Source organism: Balaenoptera musculus, chromosome 18, assembly GCF_009873245.2.
Source record: "Balaenoptera musculus isolate JJ_BM4_2016_0621 chromosome 18, mBalMus1.pri.v3, whole genome shotgun sequence".
In the NCBI taxonomy this organism is placed as follows: domain Eukaryota; kingdom Metazoa; phylum Chordata; class Mammalia; order Artiodactyla; family Balaenopteridae; genus Balaenoptera; species Balaenoptera musculus.
Genome location: NC_045802.1, coordinates 18582772 through 18599711, shown reverse-complemented (window position 1 = coordinate 18599711; position 16940 = coordinate 18582772). Strand labels below are relative to the sequence as shown.

Sequence of the window (16940 nt, the reverse complement as noted above, 5' to 3'; positions counted from 1 at the left end):
CTTAAGAGGAAAAAACAGCCAGAGGTCTTCAAGGGGGGAAAGACATTAAGAGGATGTGGAAACACCTCCTCCAGTGCAACACGTAAGTGGTGGGTCTGGGATGTGTCCGTTTAGCTGGAACACGTCCCCAGTCTCCTCTCCTGCATGGTGATGAATTAGGGCTGAGGTCAAGAGAAAGCTGGCAGCGTTGCAAGTGGAAATGAGGTGGCAGCCACACTTGCCCCGGGAAGGTCGGGGCCATCGCAGCGCAGGACGTTGCCGCGGGCCTGCTGGCTCACCCTGCCGCTGGGGCCCCAGCCCCCCTGCCCCTCCTCTGTCAGCTGCTCCAAGTCTGGGCTCAGCTGGGGGAGCTGTACAGTGAGTTGTGCGGTCTTACAGTCAGCCACGGCGTCGGAGGTGGAGGCTGGGAGGCCGGGAAGGCAGTGTGGGCTCCAGGTCATATCCACGGATTCCAGCTGTCCTCATGGGCGCCCACTTCAACCTATCTTCCCTTCCCTGCTGACTCAGGCCCAGTGCCAGACGCAGGGGACAGGCTTACGAAGGCTACTTACCCAGCCCCCACAGCACATAGGTCTGACCCCCACAGTAACCCTGTGGATCAACCCCTGACGGGCACAGAGAGTGAGTTCAGTGAATGTTGGTTGAATAAATAAAGATTTTGGTTGCTTTATCTAGGCTTTAAATTTCAGAACTAAAATGAGGGGAACTCATTTTTTCAACCTTCGCTAATGGATAAATTATTAATGTATATTACAACAACATGTTCTTCCAAAAGGCCCCTGCGATCACAGCTTTCACGTAACATAGATGGCTCACAGGGCAGTGATTAAATTACAATCGATATTGAATTAACTGATGGTAAAGGGACTGGGAATTTTTGTATGGTTCTGTGACTTTCAGGGTATTGGTAATTGTACACCTTCCTCCTGGGAGGGAGTGATGAGGGACTCGGTGATCTCAACAGGATCGTTTGTACATGCATCAGAACGTCTGCCTCGTGGTAGCCCCGTGGTGCTGGGCCGCTGAGGAATCTGAAATGGAGGCACGGCTGGCTGGGCAGCAACCAATCTATCAGGAAATCTAAGCTGATATTATGTCCAACTGCAAAAGTAAGTCAGGAAAACAGAAGCAGATGCAGAAGAGTGGTTTGGAAGTAACACCTGTGTAGAGCCAAGAGATTGCTCAAAATGATACAGAAATTCAAGATCGAATCCCTTGTCCCATGCATAGGTCTAATTTGATCTTCCAACACCAGACAACCACATGGAGCAAAGTTACCCCCTGAAATGAAACTAGCTTTTGAAATCTGTCTATTGAGTTACCCTTTAGGTGGAATCCAATATTTCCTCCTTTCCTTGGGGGCCATGATGAATGAAGTGTCTGCCCCTGGGGTGGAGTCGAAGAGCAGGCCTGGCGGGAGGCGGCCCAGACATGCAGCCTAGTTTCCGAAGACATGGACTCTGGGGTCAGACTGGCCCTCAATCCTGGCTCTGCTGCCAGCTGTTTGACCTGGAGAAGTTACTCACCCTTTCTGTGATCCAGTGCTCTCCTCCATAAAGTGAAGAGTGATACGACAGGGTCTCTGAAGAGGCTTAGTGCTGGCCAGGCTGATCATTTTGTCATACTTTGCTTTAATTACGGTAGTCACATAACAGCACTTTCTGTATGTCAAAAACAAAATCACATCCTTGTTCACAGCCATCTTCTGTCTTTTCAATCTTCTTAGAAAGACTAAGTCTAGCTTTTCCAGGTCTCTTTTTGTTTCCAGCCTTTATCTAACTATGGGCCCTCATTAAAATAGCCAAAACCTTCCTGAAAAAACACGCATGAAAAGATGTACATGCTATACGTACAACATTCTTTTGGATAAAACAGAAAAAAAAAGTAAAAGATATAAATCTAAATTTCCTCTAGTATAGTAGAGTAGAAAGATCTGTAAACCTATTTTGAAACAACTATCTTTTCATATTAAAAAAAAAAATCCTAGTGATTTTTGAATTTCATTTTCCTTCCCTTTATTACAATCACTTTCAAGTCCTGTGTAGTTTCCAGATGGCACTATGGCTCAGAGCAGCTGCGTCTCACACAGACCAACCAGTGTGGCTGGCGACAGAGGCTTTGGAAAGCTTGCTGCCCCTCCTCAGCATATACTGCTCCCCAGAGCCCTCCAGGACGAGAACCCGCAGAGGCTGGCAGTCAGAACACTTGCCCAAGGGCTGAGTGCCTCTTGGCCTTTTCTCCCAGGGTAATAATCCTAACATTTGGGCAGATGCCTGGCTTTAGCCAGAGCGTCATCCAAGAACATTATGATTTCAATCCATCCTGGCTTCATTCTAGGACCTTCACCCCCGGGAGCCTCCCAGGCAGCAGTGGGGGAGGGCACGACATAATTCCCCACCCCCAGGACCTCCCCTCGTTCACAGCCTTGAGGATGAAAACACGAATAAGAGCAGGAGTTTGGCCTCCGGCCACCGTGCTTTGTACCCCAAGTCTAGTCCACACTGTCTGGGATAAACTGCTCAGAGCCTCAGTTTCTTCAAATATAAAATGGGAATGACTCTGGCTGTGGTGAAGCATCAATAACGTGAAGTGTTTCTATACTGCCTGACAGGTGGCCCTTGGTCAATGGCAGTGAGCCTCACTGGGAGGATGGGACAGCCAAGGACAGGGGAAGTGGGCGTGGGGCCTCTGGGCAGCCTGGGGTGCCCTCCGCCTGGGGCTTTCCCTGTTTGGAGCAGTGACAAGAACACAGAGGCGGGACATGCAGAGGAATGAAACCGACCAAGGAATATGTGGCACCTTTTCATTTAGTCAGTCTTTATTTAAATGTGTGTTTTTGAAATAGCTTATTAATTATGACCTTTTCAAAACGCAATTCTCACAATATTTACAGTGACTTTTATGCAAACATATTTTAACTGTGAGCTTCTTGCTCCCTCTTTCACGTTAATAATCTACAAATTTGTATCACAGCAAAATCTCAGCTACTTCATTTATTGCCTTTTAGACTAGTTTTGTTTGTGAGGTACTAAACTAGGATAAGGGATTGCTAGGAATGAGCTAATTCAAGCTCAGAGGAAATAAAATATGTTTTATTTATCAAAAAAGAATTATAACAAGGCCTTGCTTTCCAACTGAAACCATGTGTCCCACGATGTGTGGAACAGTATTTAAGCAATGAAATACATTTCCAATGGTCATTATTGCGCCGCCTTCTTTTTAAAAAAAAATATTTACACTCATCTCTCTTAAACAAATAAACAAAATCAGAAAAGTCAAATTTGAAGAGACTATGGACTGTCAGGGAATGTTATAAAAATAATCTGACCTCAGTGACTGAAGAATGAAGGTCATCAGACGGCCCGGCACTGGCCAGAGCTGCTGCAAGAAGGTCCTGCAAGCCCTGCAGCATCTGCCTCAGGATCTGACGCTGGGCACGGAAAGACACGGCCAAGAAGGATGAAACCGCACCGGGTGATTCTTCAGATGCTACATCTACAAGGGCACTGATCCTGGAGAGGGATCTTTCCCTCTCTGGGTGGAGAAATATCTGGTTGAAGAACACAGTACCCAATGTTGTAAAAAGTGAAGATTCCTATGGAAGGCAATAACTCATGATTTGGAAACAGAATTATGAAAAAAATACAGATTAACAATTGTACCTTTAATGTCTTGGTAAATATAGCTTAAAATTCCGTTTTTATACACTTGATGTCTGAAAACAAAACCATGGCCTTTTAAAAAAACACACAAATTAATTCCTTAACCATCCTAGTAATGCAAGAGAGTATTTGAGACCAACATTTTTATAAGGTTTTCTACCTTTTCACTAAGGAATTTGATGTAAAATTAGAACGATAGCTTATTAGAAATAAAGTGAAAAAAATTTTTAGTCCTTTGAGGATTTTTTTTTCATGCATTTAATCATTTGCGCTTCCAACGGCAACGTTCCCTTATTTATAAAGGGCCTGTGCAACCCTCTGGACCCATGGTTTTGCACACGCTAGGCATCTCAATGCAATGATTCCTACTCTAAAACACACTTTCACCATGAAACTTTTTTCCCACATAATGAGAAGCATGAATGAAAATATTCCAAACATTCACTAGCCCGACAGAAGTCTGTGGGAAAACAGCAGTGACTGTCGCTAGAGCTGTGGTTCTTACCCATCTGTTCCAAGTTCTCACGTGAGCAGGTCCTACCCCGTGAGTCCTCTACACCCGTGACCCTTGTTAGTCCATTCTGTTTGGACTTAGTTGGTCCCATGCTAACCTGGTCAGAGTGGGGGAGTGTGTGTGTGTGCGTGTACCATGAGTTGGTCATGCTGAGGAGATCCACTGGGGTGGAACGTGGGGCAGTAAGCAGAAAGGTGGGCATCAATTCCCTAGGAAGTTAGGAATGAATGATTACAGTTAAAAGATATGGGCAGGGAACAGAATACGTAATGACTGAAAACATGGATCTTATTTTCTTGGTGCCTTGAGAAATTTGTTTGTCCAAGTACAGATGGGCAAAACAGTTTCGTGTGTCTTGCCCCCATGCCCAGTTCTCTGAGAATTTAATCCTCTTCGAGGACTCAGTGACGCCCATTCTTTGGGCTCCTACTACTTGGTGGCTCGTGGTGACTGAGGGCTCAGGTCTGCAAGCCCACAGCCTTGTTGCCCTTCATCAAGAAAGGGTTAAAATTGCTTTATAAATGTCTAAAACAATGGCTCTGATTTCACATAAATAATCACAGACTCGATTAAGATGAATATATTATTCTAAATTAATTTTTTTCTTTCAGACATTTATATCCATCTACCCTGAACAATGAATTGAGAAGAAAATAGCCACCTCCAAAGCCTTCCCAAGAATGACTACTTTTTGAAATGACACGTTTTGTACAAACTGAACAAATGAGACAGTGACGGTGGCAGGAAACTGGGTGAGACTTCAAGGCGCCGTTTTCTTCAAGTCTCGAATCTGTTTAATCAAGTAGTTCTTCTCATCAGTGAACTGCTCATCGTCCGTCCTTTCTTTTTGGAAGCTGCTCAGAAACTCGATGAGTTTGGGTTGGTTTTTTAGTAGAATCTCCACAATAGGCTGTGTTTTGTGAGGACTGGCCACAAACACCTGAAACATGAGAAGCAAACACCTAGGACAAGGAATGCACATCAGGGAAAACACGGATCCCACCTGTGTCTCATTTGTTACGTGTGTTAGTAAAATACAGAAAGCCCCAGATTACACTTCCTTATTGAGGAAAATGAGTAATTCCCCATTCATATCCATTTTCTACAGAGAATATACAAATATATTCAATATATTTAAACATATATTTAAAATTACCATTATAACTAAATATGATTATAAAATTAAATAAATATATATAATTCTATATAATGAAATAGATAATATATAAATATATAACCATATATGTAAAATATAAAATATTCAATATATATAATATATTGAATATACTTAATATATTCATCTGGCTCAAAATTCAAAAAGGACAAATGTGAAAAGTCCCCCTCTCACCTCCTCTCCCTGGAGGTCACCAATGTTATTATTTTCTTATGTATGTGGAGCTTTAAAATTTATAACTGCCTAGGTCCCACCTCCCAGAGACTCCAGTTCAGTAGATCTAGAGGGGAGGTCTGGCTCTCTGTATTTTTATAAAGTTCCACAAAGATTCTTACGTGCACTCCTAGTTGAAACCATGATCCTGGGCTAATAACTCAGCTGTACTATAAAAGACAGTAACAACTATAATAACAGGACACAATAACTCAAAACTATAATGCTGGGACTTCCCTGGTGGTCCAGTGGTTAAGACCCTGTGCTTTCACTGCAGGGGGCGCGGGTTCCATCCCTGGTTGGGGAACTAAGATCCCATATGCTGCGAGGTGCAGCCAAAAAAAAAAAAAAACCACCAGCCCCTCTGCACACCGCCTCCTCATCCTGAACCTCCAATAGTGCACAACTCTACTCCGAACACACTATGGCCAGTGATCGGCTATGGGGACAGTGGGAGCTACAAGGTTGAACCCTCAAGGTTCCTCCAATCCAGCAAGCATGAGGAAGGAAAAACGACACCAGGATGTTAAGGACCTATGAGAGGGAAATGAAAAGCTGTGGAGGTTCAAAGGAGGTGGAGATAACATTAGATTTCTGAGTTTGGAACAGGAAGGGCTCATGGTGTAGGTGAAATGAGAGTCCATGAATCAGATTTTCTCTCTCTTTTTTTTTTATATCAGTTTGGTAGTTTGTGCATTTCTAGAGATTTGTCCATTTCATCTAGGTTATCTAATTTATTGATGTACAATTATTTGTAGTATTTTCTTATAATCTTTTTTATTTCTATAAGGAGGTTGAATCAGTAACCAAAAACCTCTCAACAAAAGCCCAGGACTAGATGATTTCACTGGTAAATTCTACAAACTTTTAAAGAAAAATTAACACCAATCCATTTCAGATTCATCCAAAAAATAAAAGACAAGGGAATACTTCCTAACTCATTCTATGAGGTCAGCATTACCCTGATACCAAAGCCAGACAAAGCTATCACAAGAAAACTACAGACCACTGTCCTTTATGAATAAAGATGCAAAAATCCTCAACAAAATACAAGCAAAGTCCAGAATAATATTAAAAGGATTACATGCCATGACTAAATGGGATTTATTCCAGAAATACAAGCATGGCTCAACATAATAAAATCAATTGATGTAATACACCACATGTACTAGACTGAACTGCATCCTCTAAAAAGATGAATGTTCAAGTCCTAACCCTTGGTACCTGTGAACATAACCTTATTTGGAAATAGGATGTAATCAAATTAAGATCAGTTCATACTGAGTTAGCTTGGGCCTGAATCAAATTACCAATATCTTTAGAGGAAGAGGGAATTTTGGACACAGAAACACACAGAGATACGCAAAGGAAAATGCCATGTGAAGACGGACACAGAGATTGGAGTTATGCATCTATAAGGCAAGGAATGCCAAGGATTGCTGGCAACCACCAGAAGCTAGGAGAGAGGCATAGATTTTCCCTGAAAGCTCCAAGAGGAACCAACCCTGTTGACACCTTGATCTTGGACTTCTAGTTGCCAGAACTCTGAGACAGTGACTTTCTGTAGTTTTAGGACACTTAGTCTTTGGTACTTTGTTATAGAAGCTCTAGGAAACTAAGATGACACATTAGTACATTGAAAGAAAACCATATGATCATTTTAACTGATGCAGAAAAAGTATTTGACAAAATCCAACACCTTTTCATAATAATAATGATGATAAACACTCAACATGGGACAACTAGATAGCCACATGCAAAAAAATAAAGTTATACCCTTACGTTGCACCATAAACAAAAATTAACTCAAAACTGATAAAATAAAACTAAATATAAGAGCTAATAAAACTTTTAGAGGAAAATATAGGGGTACATCCTCATGACCTTGTATTTGGCAATGGTTTCTTAGCTACAACATCAAAAGCATGAGCAACAACAATAAAAATGGATAAACTGAACTTCTTCAAAATTTAAAAATTGTGTGTATCACAGGACACTATCAAGAGCATGAAAAGACAATATACAGAATGTAAGAAAATATTTGCAAATCATATATATGATCAGCATCTAGTGTCCAGAATATATAAAGAACTCATACAACACAACAACAAAAAGACAAACAACCTTTTTTAAAAAGGGGCAAAGGGGGACTTCCTTGGTGGTCCAGTGGGTAAGTCTCCGCGCTCCCAATGCAGGGGGGCCCGGGTTCGATCCCTGGTCGGGGAACTAGATCCCGCATGCATGCTGCAACTAAGAGTTTGCATGCCACAACTAAGAAGTTCACAGGTCGCAACTAAAGATCCTGCATGCCTCAACGAATATCCCATGTGCTGCAACTAAGACCTGGCACAACCAAAACAAATAAATAAATAAATATTAAAAAATAAAATAAAAAGGGGCAAAGGACTTGCCATTTCTCCAAAGAAGATATACAAATGGCCAATAAGCATGTGAAAAAATCCTCAACATCATTAGATCATTAGGGAAACACAAATCAAAACCACAATGAGACCAGGCCAGCTACAATTAAAAAAAAAACAAAAAACTAACAATAACAAGTGAGGAATGGAGAAATTGGAACCCTGTACACTGCTGGTGGGAATGTAAAATGGAGCAGCCTCTATGGAAAACAGTTTGGTAGTACCTCAGTAAGTTACACACTGAATTACCATAAGACTGAGCAATTCTGTTCCTAGGTATATGCCAAAAGAATTGAAAACATTTGTTCAAACCAAAACTTGTACATGAATATTCATAGCAGCACTATTCACAGTAGCCAAAAGTCCATCAGCTGATGAATGGATAAGCAAATTGTGATATATCCTTACAATGGGATATTATTCAGACATAAAAATGAATGAAGTACTACTGATCATGCTACAACATAGATGAACTTTAAAAACATTCTGCTAATAGAAGAAACCGGACACAAAAGGCCACACATTATATCATTTCATTTATATCAAATATCCAGAACAGGTGAATCCATAAAGACTGAAAGCAGATTAGTGATTGCCAGGGGCTGTGGGTAAGAGAAAAAGAGGAGTAGTTGCTGAATGGGTATAGGGTTTCCTTTTGGGGTGATGAAAATGTTCTGGAACTAGAGAGTAGTAATAGTTGTATAACACTGTAAATACTAAATGCCACTGAACTGTACACTTTAAAATGGTCAAAATGGTGAATTCTATGTTATATGAACTTTACTACCATAAATTAAAATTGTTACTTATTAAAAAAAAGTACCCCAGGCTCGTTTACATTGTTACACAAAATGCCTGATGTTTATAGAACACCTAGTATGTTAGGAAATCACATACTGGAGCCAAACGTGTGGCTTCCCTGGCTACCATTAGTTTACAAGTGAGCTGCTGGGAAGTTTTAGCTAGGAACTGTCTGGCATTTGTGGTAACTACAGCAATAACTCATAACAGTCTTTATTCCCAAAAAAATTTTTTAGAAGATTAAATATATAGAACAAACTAAGCTTCTCTGTTTGAATCCAAAATAAATGTAAAACGTAGTGGAATTTGCAGACAAGGCATCACTGGATCAACTCTACTGAATCCGTACACTGTACAACAGACCTAAAAAAATGTTCAATTTGTTTTCAAGTTTAAAATTTTTCCTTATTTTTATTTTTTATGGCTTCTGAACTCTGCTGCCTCTAAAGGTAGTTGCTGATTAGAGGTGACTGATGCTTTAATGCACAATTCCTTTGGGGCACCCGGGACACTGAAATCAAGGCTTGAGATGAACCATTCATGAGGACAACCATTCTTGTTCTGTATACTTTTTCAGGTGAATTGTCAAGCTGGCCTTTGGATTTTGGAATAAGCTAGGGTGGAGCTTCTTGTTTTCATGGAAATGGCTATTGTGGCCAACTGCTAGGATCTGAGCGACAGAGCAGTACACTCAGGCCCATTTTCGGCAATGGCCATGCTTGAGTTCCAGCAGCTCTGAGAGGTGAGCCGAAAGGCACTGGCCATCCCCACCCTCTAGGTTCAAAAGACAGTGGCAACATGGTCCTTTGCTATTAAGGAGGTTAACAGGGAAAGGAAAGAAAGATCAGCTCATAGCTGATCCCTAAATTCACGTTGGCCATATCTCTGGAAGAGGCAGGATCACAGAGACAAAGGTCTCCTGAACCTAGTATCTTAGAATTAGACTTTTGATTTTAATTTAAGTTTTTAAATTTAACATTTGGCAAGTGAGGAAACAGATCCAGATGGATTTGCCCAAAGTCACTGGTGGCAACCGAGCCACAACAAAGACCCAGGTCTCTTGACTTCCATGACTTCCATCTAGTCCTTTCCCATCATACCATCCTGTTCGTCAATAGCAGAGAAAACATGAAATGGCATCTCATTCAAGTCCGTGAACTATTCAAGCAAGCTAATAAAAACTGGCCACTAATAATCTGGCAAAGACACTTTTAGTCATGTGTTCCACATTTTCTGTACTTTATGGAAGGTACCTGGGGAAAAAGACTATTAATAAAGAACTGTGAAAAAACTCTAGGACTCAGCTGTTACTTTTTCTAGATAACAAAATATTTTTGGCAAGTAAACAATTCAGTTTGCCCTTCAGTGCAACGAACATAGTTAGGGTCCAGAGTAAGTCCAGTTTATACACATACAAGTAAACAAGTGGTCAACTATTTTTAAATGCACCTATTCTGTCCAATAATGAGATGATCCAAATTCTGATCTCAGAGGATGGAAGTAGGTTATTTCTATTTTGCCACCCACTGAATACTTCCATAATACTGCATTTTGGAACCAAGTTATATGAAGCATGTTCTCATCTAGGATGATATATTAAAATTCTGTGGGAGCTGGAATGACAAGACACACAGCCTTCTATAATTTCCTCAGTCAAAAGGGAAGGGTCTTAAGAGGGCCTATCATTTTATACTCTGCAGGCATTTTCCTGTCCTACAAGAGCCTATTTTTGTCTCATCCAATTTGTGTTTATTCTTTATGAAATAATTCTAACACAGAGAAGAGCACAGCAATAACATATCAGATTTCAAGTTCCCACCATCAGCTCTATCATTTTTGCCATAGTTGCCTTCAGAATTTTAATAAAATAAAACATTACAGATATAATTAAAGGCTATTAGACATTTCTTCATGATATCATTCTCTTTCCTATCCCTCCCCTGAGGTGACTGCTATCCTGAATTTTGTATTTAACATTCCCATGCAGGTTTTTAGACTATAACTGCATATGTCTGAATCCATACATAGCGTTGTTTTGCATGTTTTTAAACTTTAAATAAATAACATCCTTTTAACATTTGCTTATCCCACTCTGTTTCTGATACTTATCTACACTGACCCATATAACTCTATTAATTTTAACCCATTACTATATGCTATTGTATGAATACATCACAACTTATTTTCCTACCGTCTCCTGTAGATACCCATTTTTTTTTTCCATTTTACAACATGCGAAACAATGTTGCAATAAACATTTTGGTACAGGATTCCTTATGCATGTGAGCAAGATTGTCCCTAGGAAACTGCCAGAAAATGAGATTTCAGGACTGAAGAGTATGGACACTTTCAGTACTTTACTTTGCTAAATTGCTCTCCCAAGTGCTTGTACCAATTTACAGTGTATGACCTACTGCCTTCCAACCTTACCAAAATTTGATGTTGTCAGACTTAAACATTTTTGTCAATATGAAAAATGTAAAGTGATATCTCGTTGATATTTTAATGGCCATTTCCACAATTACTACTAAGATGAGCATCTTCACCTATTTGTTGGCCAATCAGGTTTCCTCATCTGTAAATTACCAACTTGTGTGCTTTGCCTATTTTTCTATTGAATTGTTTGTCTTTTTCTAAATGATTTGTCAGTTACATGTGTCACATTCTGTCCTGTTTTTCACTTTGCTTATGATGTCTTTCAAAAAGAAGTGTTAAATTTTAGTGTAGTCAAAACATTTTCTATTATGTTTTGTGATTTTAAATTCTTTTTAAAAAATTCTTCCTTCCCCAACATCATAAAAAGTCTCCTATTTTCTCTTTTAAAAGTTAAAAAATTTTGCTTGTCAAGTGTAGATCTTTACCAGAATTTATTTCTGAATATAGTGGAGAGTAGGGTTTTCTATATGAATAATCTATTACCCTAGAACCATTTATTAACAGTAACCCCTTCTTCACTGATTTACAATCCCTCCACTAAGAAATATCAAATTTCATATTTGCACAGGCTTATTTCTGGGCTTTTTACTCTGTTTTGTTGCTCCATTTATCTATCTCTATGCCAATACAATACTGTCTCCATTTACTATAAATCCATAATAAGTCTTAATATATGGTAGGGTGGATTTCCCTACCTTGTTTTCCTTGAAAATTGCCATAGATAATCCCAGGCCATCGTTCTACCTTACAAATTTTAGAGTTAGCTTGTCAAGTTCCAGGAAAAGTTCTGCTGGATTTTGATTGTATTAAATGGAATTTATAAATTAATTTGGGATTTGAACTGCTCTAGTGGCCTTTTGGACAATAAAGATGTGGTGGCTGAAAGATGGACTAAAGTTTTTTTTTACCTCTCAAAGCAACAATTACATACCTTATAAACTGTCATATCTCCCATTTATAGACTTATAAATTCAATCACTGAATATACACTATAAAGGCCAAAAAAAAAAAGCCTGGAACTCTCTGAATCCTTAATTCTACTCTAGATACCTATCCTAAGAAAATAATACTAAATATGGAAAAAATTAGCTGAATACATAAAACGCTCATTTTAGCTACAAATTGAAAATACCTAAATATAACGAAACAGGAATATTAAGTAAACTAGAGTAAGTATACCCAATGAAAAACTATGATGCCAATAAAACTACTGGCTCTTTTTAAGCACTATATATAACAACAATGAATTAATGTTCACTTACGGTATAGCATTGAGTGATAAATTAGGTATCAATTGTGTATACAATGTAATACAGCTGCAGAAAAAACCTTCAGATATGTGCACAGGAAAATAAAATTTACTAAATCTTTACAATAGTTAAGTCAGGGGTATGGGATTATAGATTAGATTTCTTCCACCTACCCTACTTTTAAACAAATCTAATTGTTAAAGTTTCTAGGAGATGATTTTATTACTCTTACATCAAAGAAAAGATATTAGAAAAAGCAGGTGTATATGGACTACTTTTCTTTCAAAACGCATTAAAAATATTTCTAAGGAAGTAGCAAGTGAGTAGTACTCAGTGTTTCTTTAGGTTTCACTTAAAGTTCAAAGAAACGCTTCAGGCAGAAGCAAAGCATTCAAATTCTGACACAGGTTTTCGGCTTCAACTCAATCACTGATTATTTTAGTAACTTTTGGGAAACAGTATCTCCCTATTTTCTCAGTGAAAAAAAAATGAAAATATGTCAAGATATGGATTAGTTAGCAAATCTTTTAGAAACAAATGGGCATTCATTAAAATAACTCTAAAATTTCATCTAAGTCATGCAAAACAGAAAGACTGCCTGTTTAATTTTCTCTCAAGTATAAAGGAGGATACAAAGTAGGGAGTTTGCCATTTGCAACTGGAAAACAAATGCCCACATTATTTCTGCAGCTTGCACTTTACCTTAAAGACGTGAAAGGCTTCAAACTGGATGTTGGGACTTGTATCCCGGAGGAGGTTCATCATCAGTTTGAGGTTCTCTGGCTTGCTGATGTACTTTGTCATGATGGCAAAGTTGTGCCGGTCCAGGATCAGTTCACCTAGCAGCTACAAAAAACACAGAATCAAAGTAGAATCTGTCCGAGAGTCATCTTATTCAAAATATATCCCACTTCTTCACACCGGAAAACAAAATATAAATGTGAGTTATGAATGTTGATATGAAAAAAATTCAGAGTCCTTAAGTGCATCTTAAAGCATAGGTATGGAAGCTGTAGTTAGTATTAAGTTATTTTTAAACTTTTCATACAGTTTTGCTAAAGTCAATGCTTAATGCATTTCTGAATCTTTTTTTTTTTAAGCCAGTCATTGCTACTGCTTAAAAAAGCTCTCTCTGCTGCTCTCATCAAGAGCTAGCCAGAAATGAATTTATTATTTTCATCCCTTACTTTAATGTGCTTCCCAGTAATGTATTGCTCCTTAGGCATTGAGGTAGGACAAGAATTAAAAAAATTGACTTTACAATTATACCTTCATTATCTGAATAAATATACTCTAGTAGCTTACTGGAAAAACAGGTTATATTAAGTGACTCTTACCTTCTCCCTAAATTTTATTACAAAACCTGATATAGGGCCAGAAAAAAAACTTTGACCCTGAATTCATATGAAATTTAATATGTGCAGCAAGTTTTTATAAAAAAGTAAAGCAAAACATTTTCTGGTGACAAATTATTAATTCCTAAAATACAGCATTACTCCATGTTATGAACTGAATGTTTATGTCCCTCTAAATCTATATGTTGAAATCCTAATCCCCAATGCAATGGTATTAGGAAGTGGGGCCTTTGGAAGGTGAATAGGACATGAGGGTGGAGCCATCATGAATGGGTTTGGTGCTCTTATAAAAGAGATCCCGGAAAGCTCCCTTGCTGCCGGCACCTTGACCTCAGACTTGCCAGCATCCAGAACTGTGAGAAATAAATGTTTGTTGTTTAAGCCACCCAGTCTACGGTATTTTTGTTATAGCAGCCCAAACAGACTAATACACTTCAAAACAAAATAAAAATACCAAGAGTGAGAATAGTTGAAGACCCCCTAGCAGCATATGGCTGAACTTTTATTCTCACTGTAGTGGTAGCAATTCCTAAAGCTTCAGCGACCAGGTGGCTGAAATGTACCCTTAACATAATTTTATATATGATATACTTAATGATGACCAGGGTTGGATGTTAGATGGTCACCAGTTAGTCTCATACATATGCAATGGCAATTGTGTAAATTTTTAGTCTTCATCTTTCTTAATCTCTCCTCAGCATCTAAAGCTAACTGGATACTCTCCTGGAAACTTTCTTTATTCTTGGTTTCAAGGCCACTGCTTTCTTCTCTTTTCTTACCGCTTGAAGCGAGTTCCTATGCTGCCTGTTACTGATTCCCCTTCCCTTTAGGCACTATACATGCAGGGATTTTCCAAGCTCTATTTTATCTCTTTATCTCCCAACAATCTCATCTATGCCCATGGCTTCAACTATGACATCCAGGAAGATGTCTCCCAAGTCTATTATACATCTGTTTTAATTTCCTTCCTAAACTCTATACCCACCATTTTTAACTCCCCGCCCGCCCCCCCAGCCCTGGTTGAACACTTAGCTGGCCTATCACACTCACCATCTCTACAACCAATTCCCTTTCCTCTCCTTGTTAATGACATCATGATCTGCTAGTCCCCTGGGGAAGAGAGGTGAAATCTTTCTCAACTCTTTTCCTTCCTTTACTCCTCATACCAAATCTACATCTAAGATCTGCCAATTTTCTGTTTTTAAATGTCTTGAACATCCTTCGTTCCATTTTTACTCATTCAGACCCTCCTACCTTCCATCTGGACTACTGCAACAGCACACACAATGGTCTCTTTTTCAGTCTTCACCCAATCCAACCCATTCTGCACATTATGTCAAATGAATCTTCCTGATGGTCAGCCTTATTCATGTTACTAATGCCACTTATAACATGAATGAATAAACAAACAAATATCTAGATTCCTTTGAATTGGGGATAAAAATTGAAGTCCTTAGTCTGGCATTCAAAACCCACTGTGACTGGAGTCATTGCTACTGCATCCTTTCCTCTGCCCCCTCACTTATTCGTTCTCATTCTTCTGCTTCTGTGGCTTCACTACCCTTGCTCCAAATTTTTCCCAGCTTTACTGAGGTATAATTGACAAAACTGTATACATTTAAATTGTACGTCATGAAGATTTGATATGTGTATACATTGTGAAATATTTACCACATGCAATTTAATTAACACATCTATCACTTCACATAGTTACCCTTTTCCTTTTTGTGGTGAGAATGCTTAAGATCTACTCTCAGCAACTTTCAAGTATACAATACAGTATTATTAACTATAGTCACCATGCTGTATGTTAGATCTTCAGAATTATTCATCTTATAACTGAAAGCTTGTACCCTTTGACCAGCATCTCCCATCCCCCTGCCCCCCACCCATAACCATCATTCTACCTCCTGTTTTCTATAGTCAACTCTTCTCCTCAGCTGAATTTCCTCTCTTGCCTCTGTGCTCTTGTTTTTTCCTAGTTGTACTCACTTTGCCTTGCAGTGCAGAGTTACTCATGAGCTTATTTAGAATATAAGCTCCATAAGGGCATGTGTCAATTCCTACTAGTGTTTGTATCCCTTATAACCTAACTGTGTGAGGTGTGTGGATATTATTGGGGAAATAAAGTCCAAGCAACACAATCCTCTCTACAAAGTGTAGAAAAGAAAAGAAAGCAGTTTTATTATCGAATAAGCATATCAGAGCACAACACTGTATGGTAATCTACAAAAAGGCATTACGAAGACATAAAATTCTACCTTATTTATACAACCAAGCAGCTACAATCCAGCACCATATATATACTCTCAAGATGAAAGATAACTGGTCCCCTATAAGAGGACCAGACAAGCGCCATTTGCTGTGGCACCCTTTCATAGTTCACCCTGAATTCACCTGGCCATTGAAGTAGCCATTTGTTTTACATCATTGCTTTTATCCAACTAATTAGAGAATAATAAAACTTCTCTTATCTCTGACAAGCAAATGGTTACAGCTTGGAGAGAAGCATTCAAGGTTAAATTTTTCTGTGATAGAGAGGAAGGAGAGCTATCTTCCTAGATGTTTACACTCCAGGGGGATGGCTCCCGGATTCTCAAAAAAAAAAACCAAAAAAATTCTGGGTTGTAAGCTGACAAGAAGCTTCTAAGGATATATATGTATATACATATATATATACATATATATGTATATATATGTATATATATATATATATATATATATCTCTCTTTATATAATTTTAATATAACCCTGGTGGTCCAGTGGTTAAGACTCCATGCTTCCACTGCAGAGGGCATGGGTTCAATCCCTGGTTGGGGAACTAAGATCCCGCCCGCATGCTGTGTGGCGTGGCCAAAAATACATATATAGCATACACACATACACATATCAAAAGGTCTTCTAGCAACAGAGCAATTTCATTTAAAAAATTTAAAATTTGTATACATACACACATTCAGTAAATATGTGTTGAAATGACATTTATGAGTTAAATTCAGATTAAGTCACTTCAATTCTTATTACATGGGGATGCCTATATATAAATTCTATCCAATCTATCCTCTGCTTATATAATTTCACTACTTTTTGGAAACAATCAACTATGTTAAATCAT

At 38.7% G+C, this 16940-nt stretch overlaps 1 protein-coding gene across 4 annotated transcripts in view; it reads right to left on the bottom strand.

Moving 5' to 3' along the window:
* Positions 1-2790: 2790 nt before the first annotated feature.
* Positions 2791-16940, bottom strand: part of CAB39L (calcium binding protein 39 like) — a 95007-nt gene continuing 80857 nt past the window's right edge. For 2 of the 4 annotated variants that reach the window (XM_036831360.1, XM_036831361.1), the window contains 2 exons: positions 13173-13316; positions 2822-5116 (listed from right to left, as the gene is read on the bottom strand). In XM_036831360.1, the coding sequence (XP_036687255.1) occupies positions 4937-5116; positions 13173-13316 (324 nt within the window). In that variant the 3' untranslated portion in view covers positions 2822-4936. Of the gene's footprint in view, positions 5117-13172; positions 13317-16940 lie in introns of all 4 variants that reach the window. The other 2 variants (XM_036831362.1, XM_036831363.1) reach the window with 2 other exon arrangements.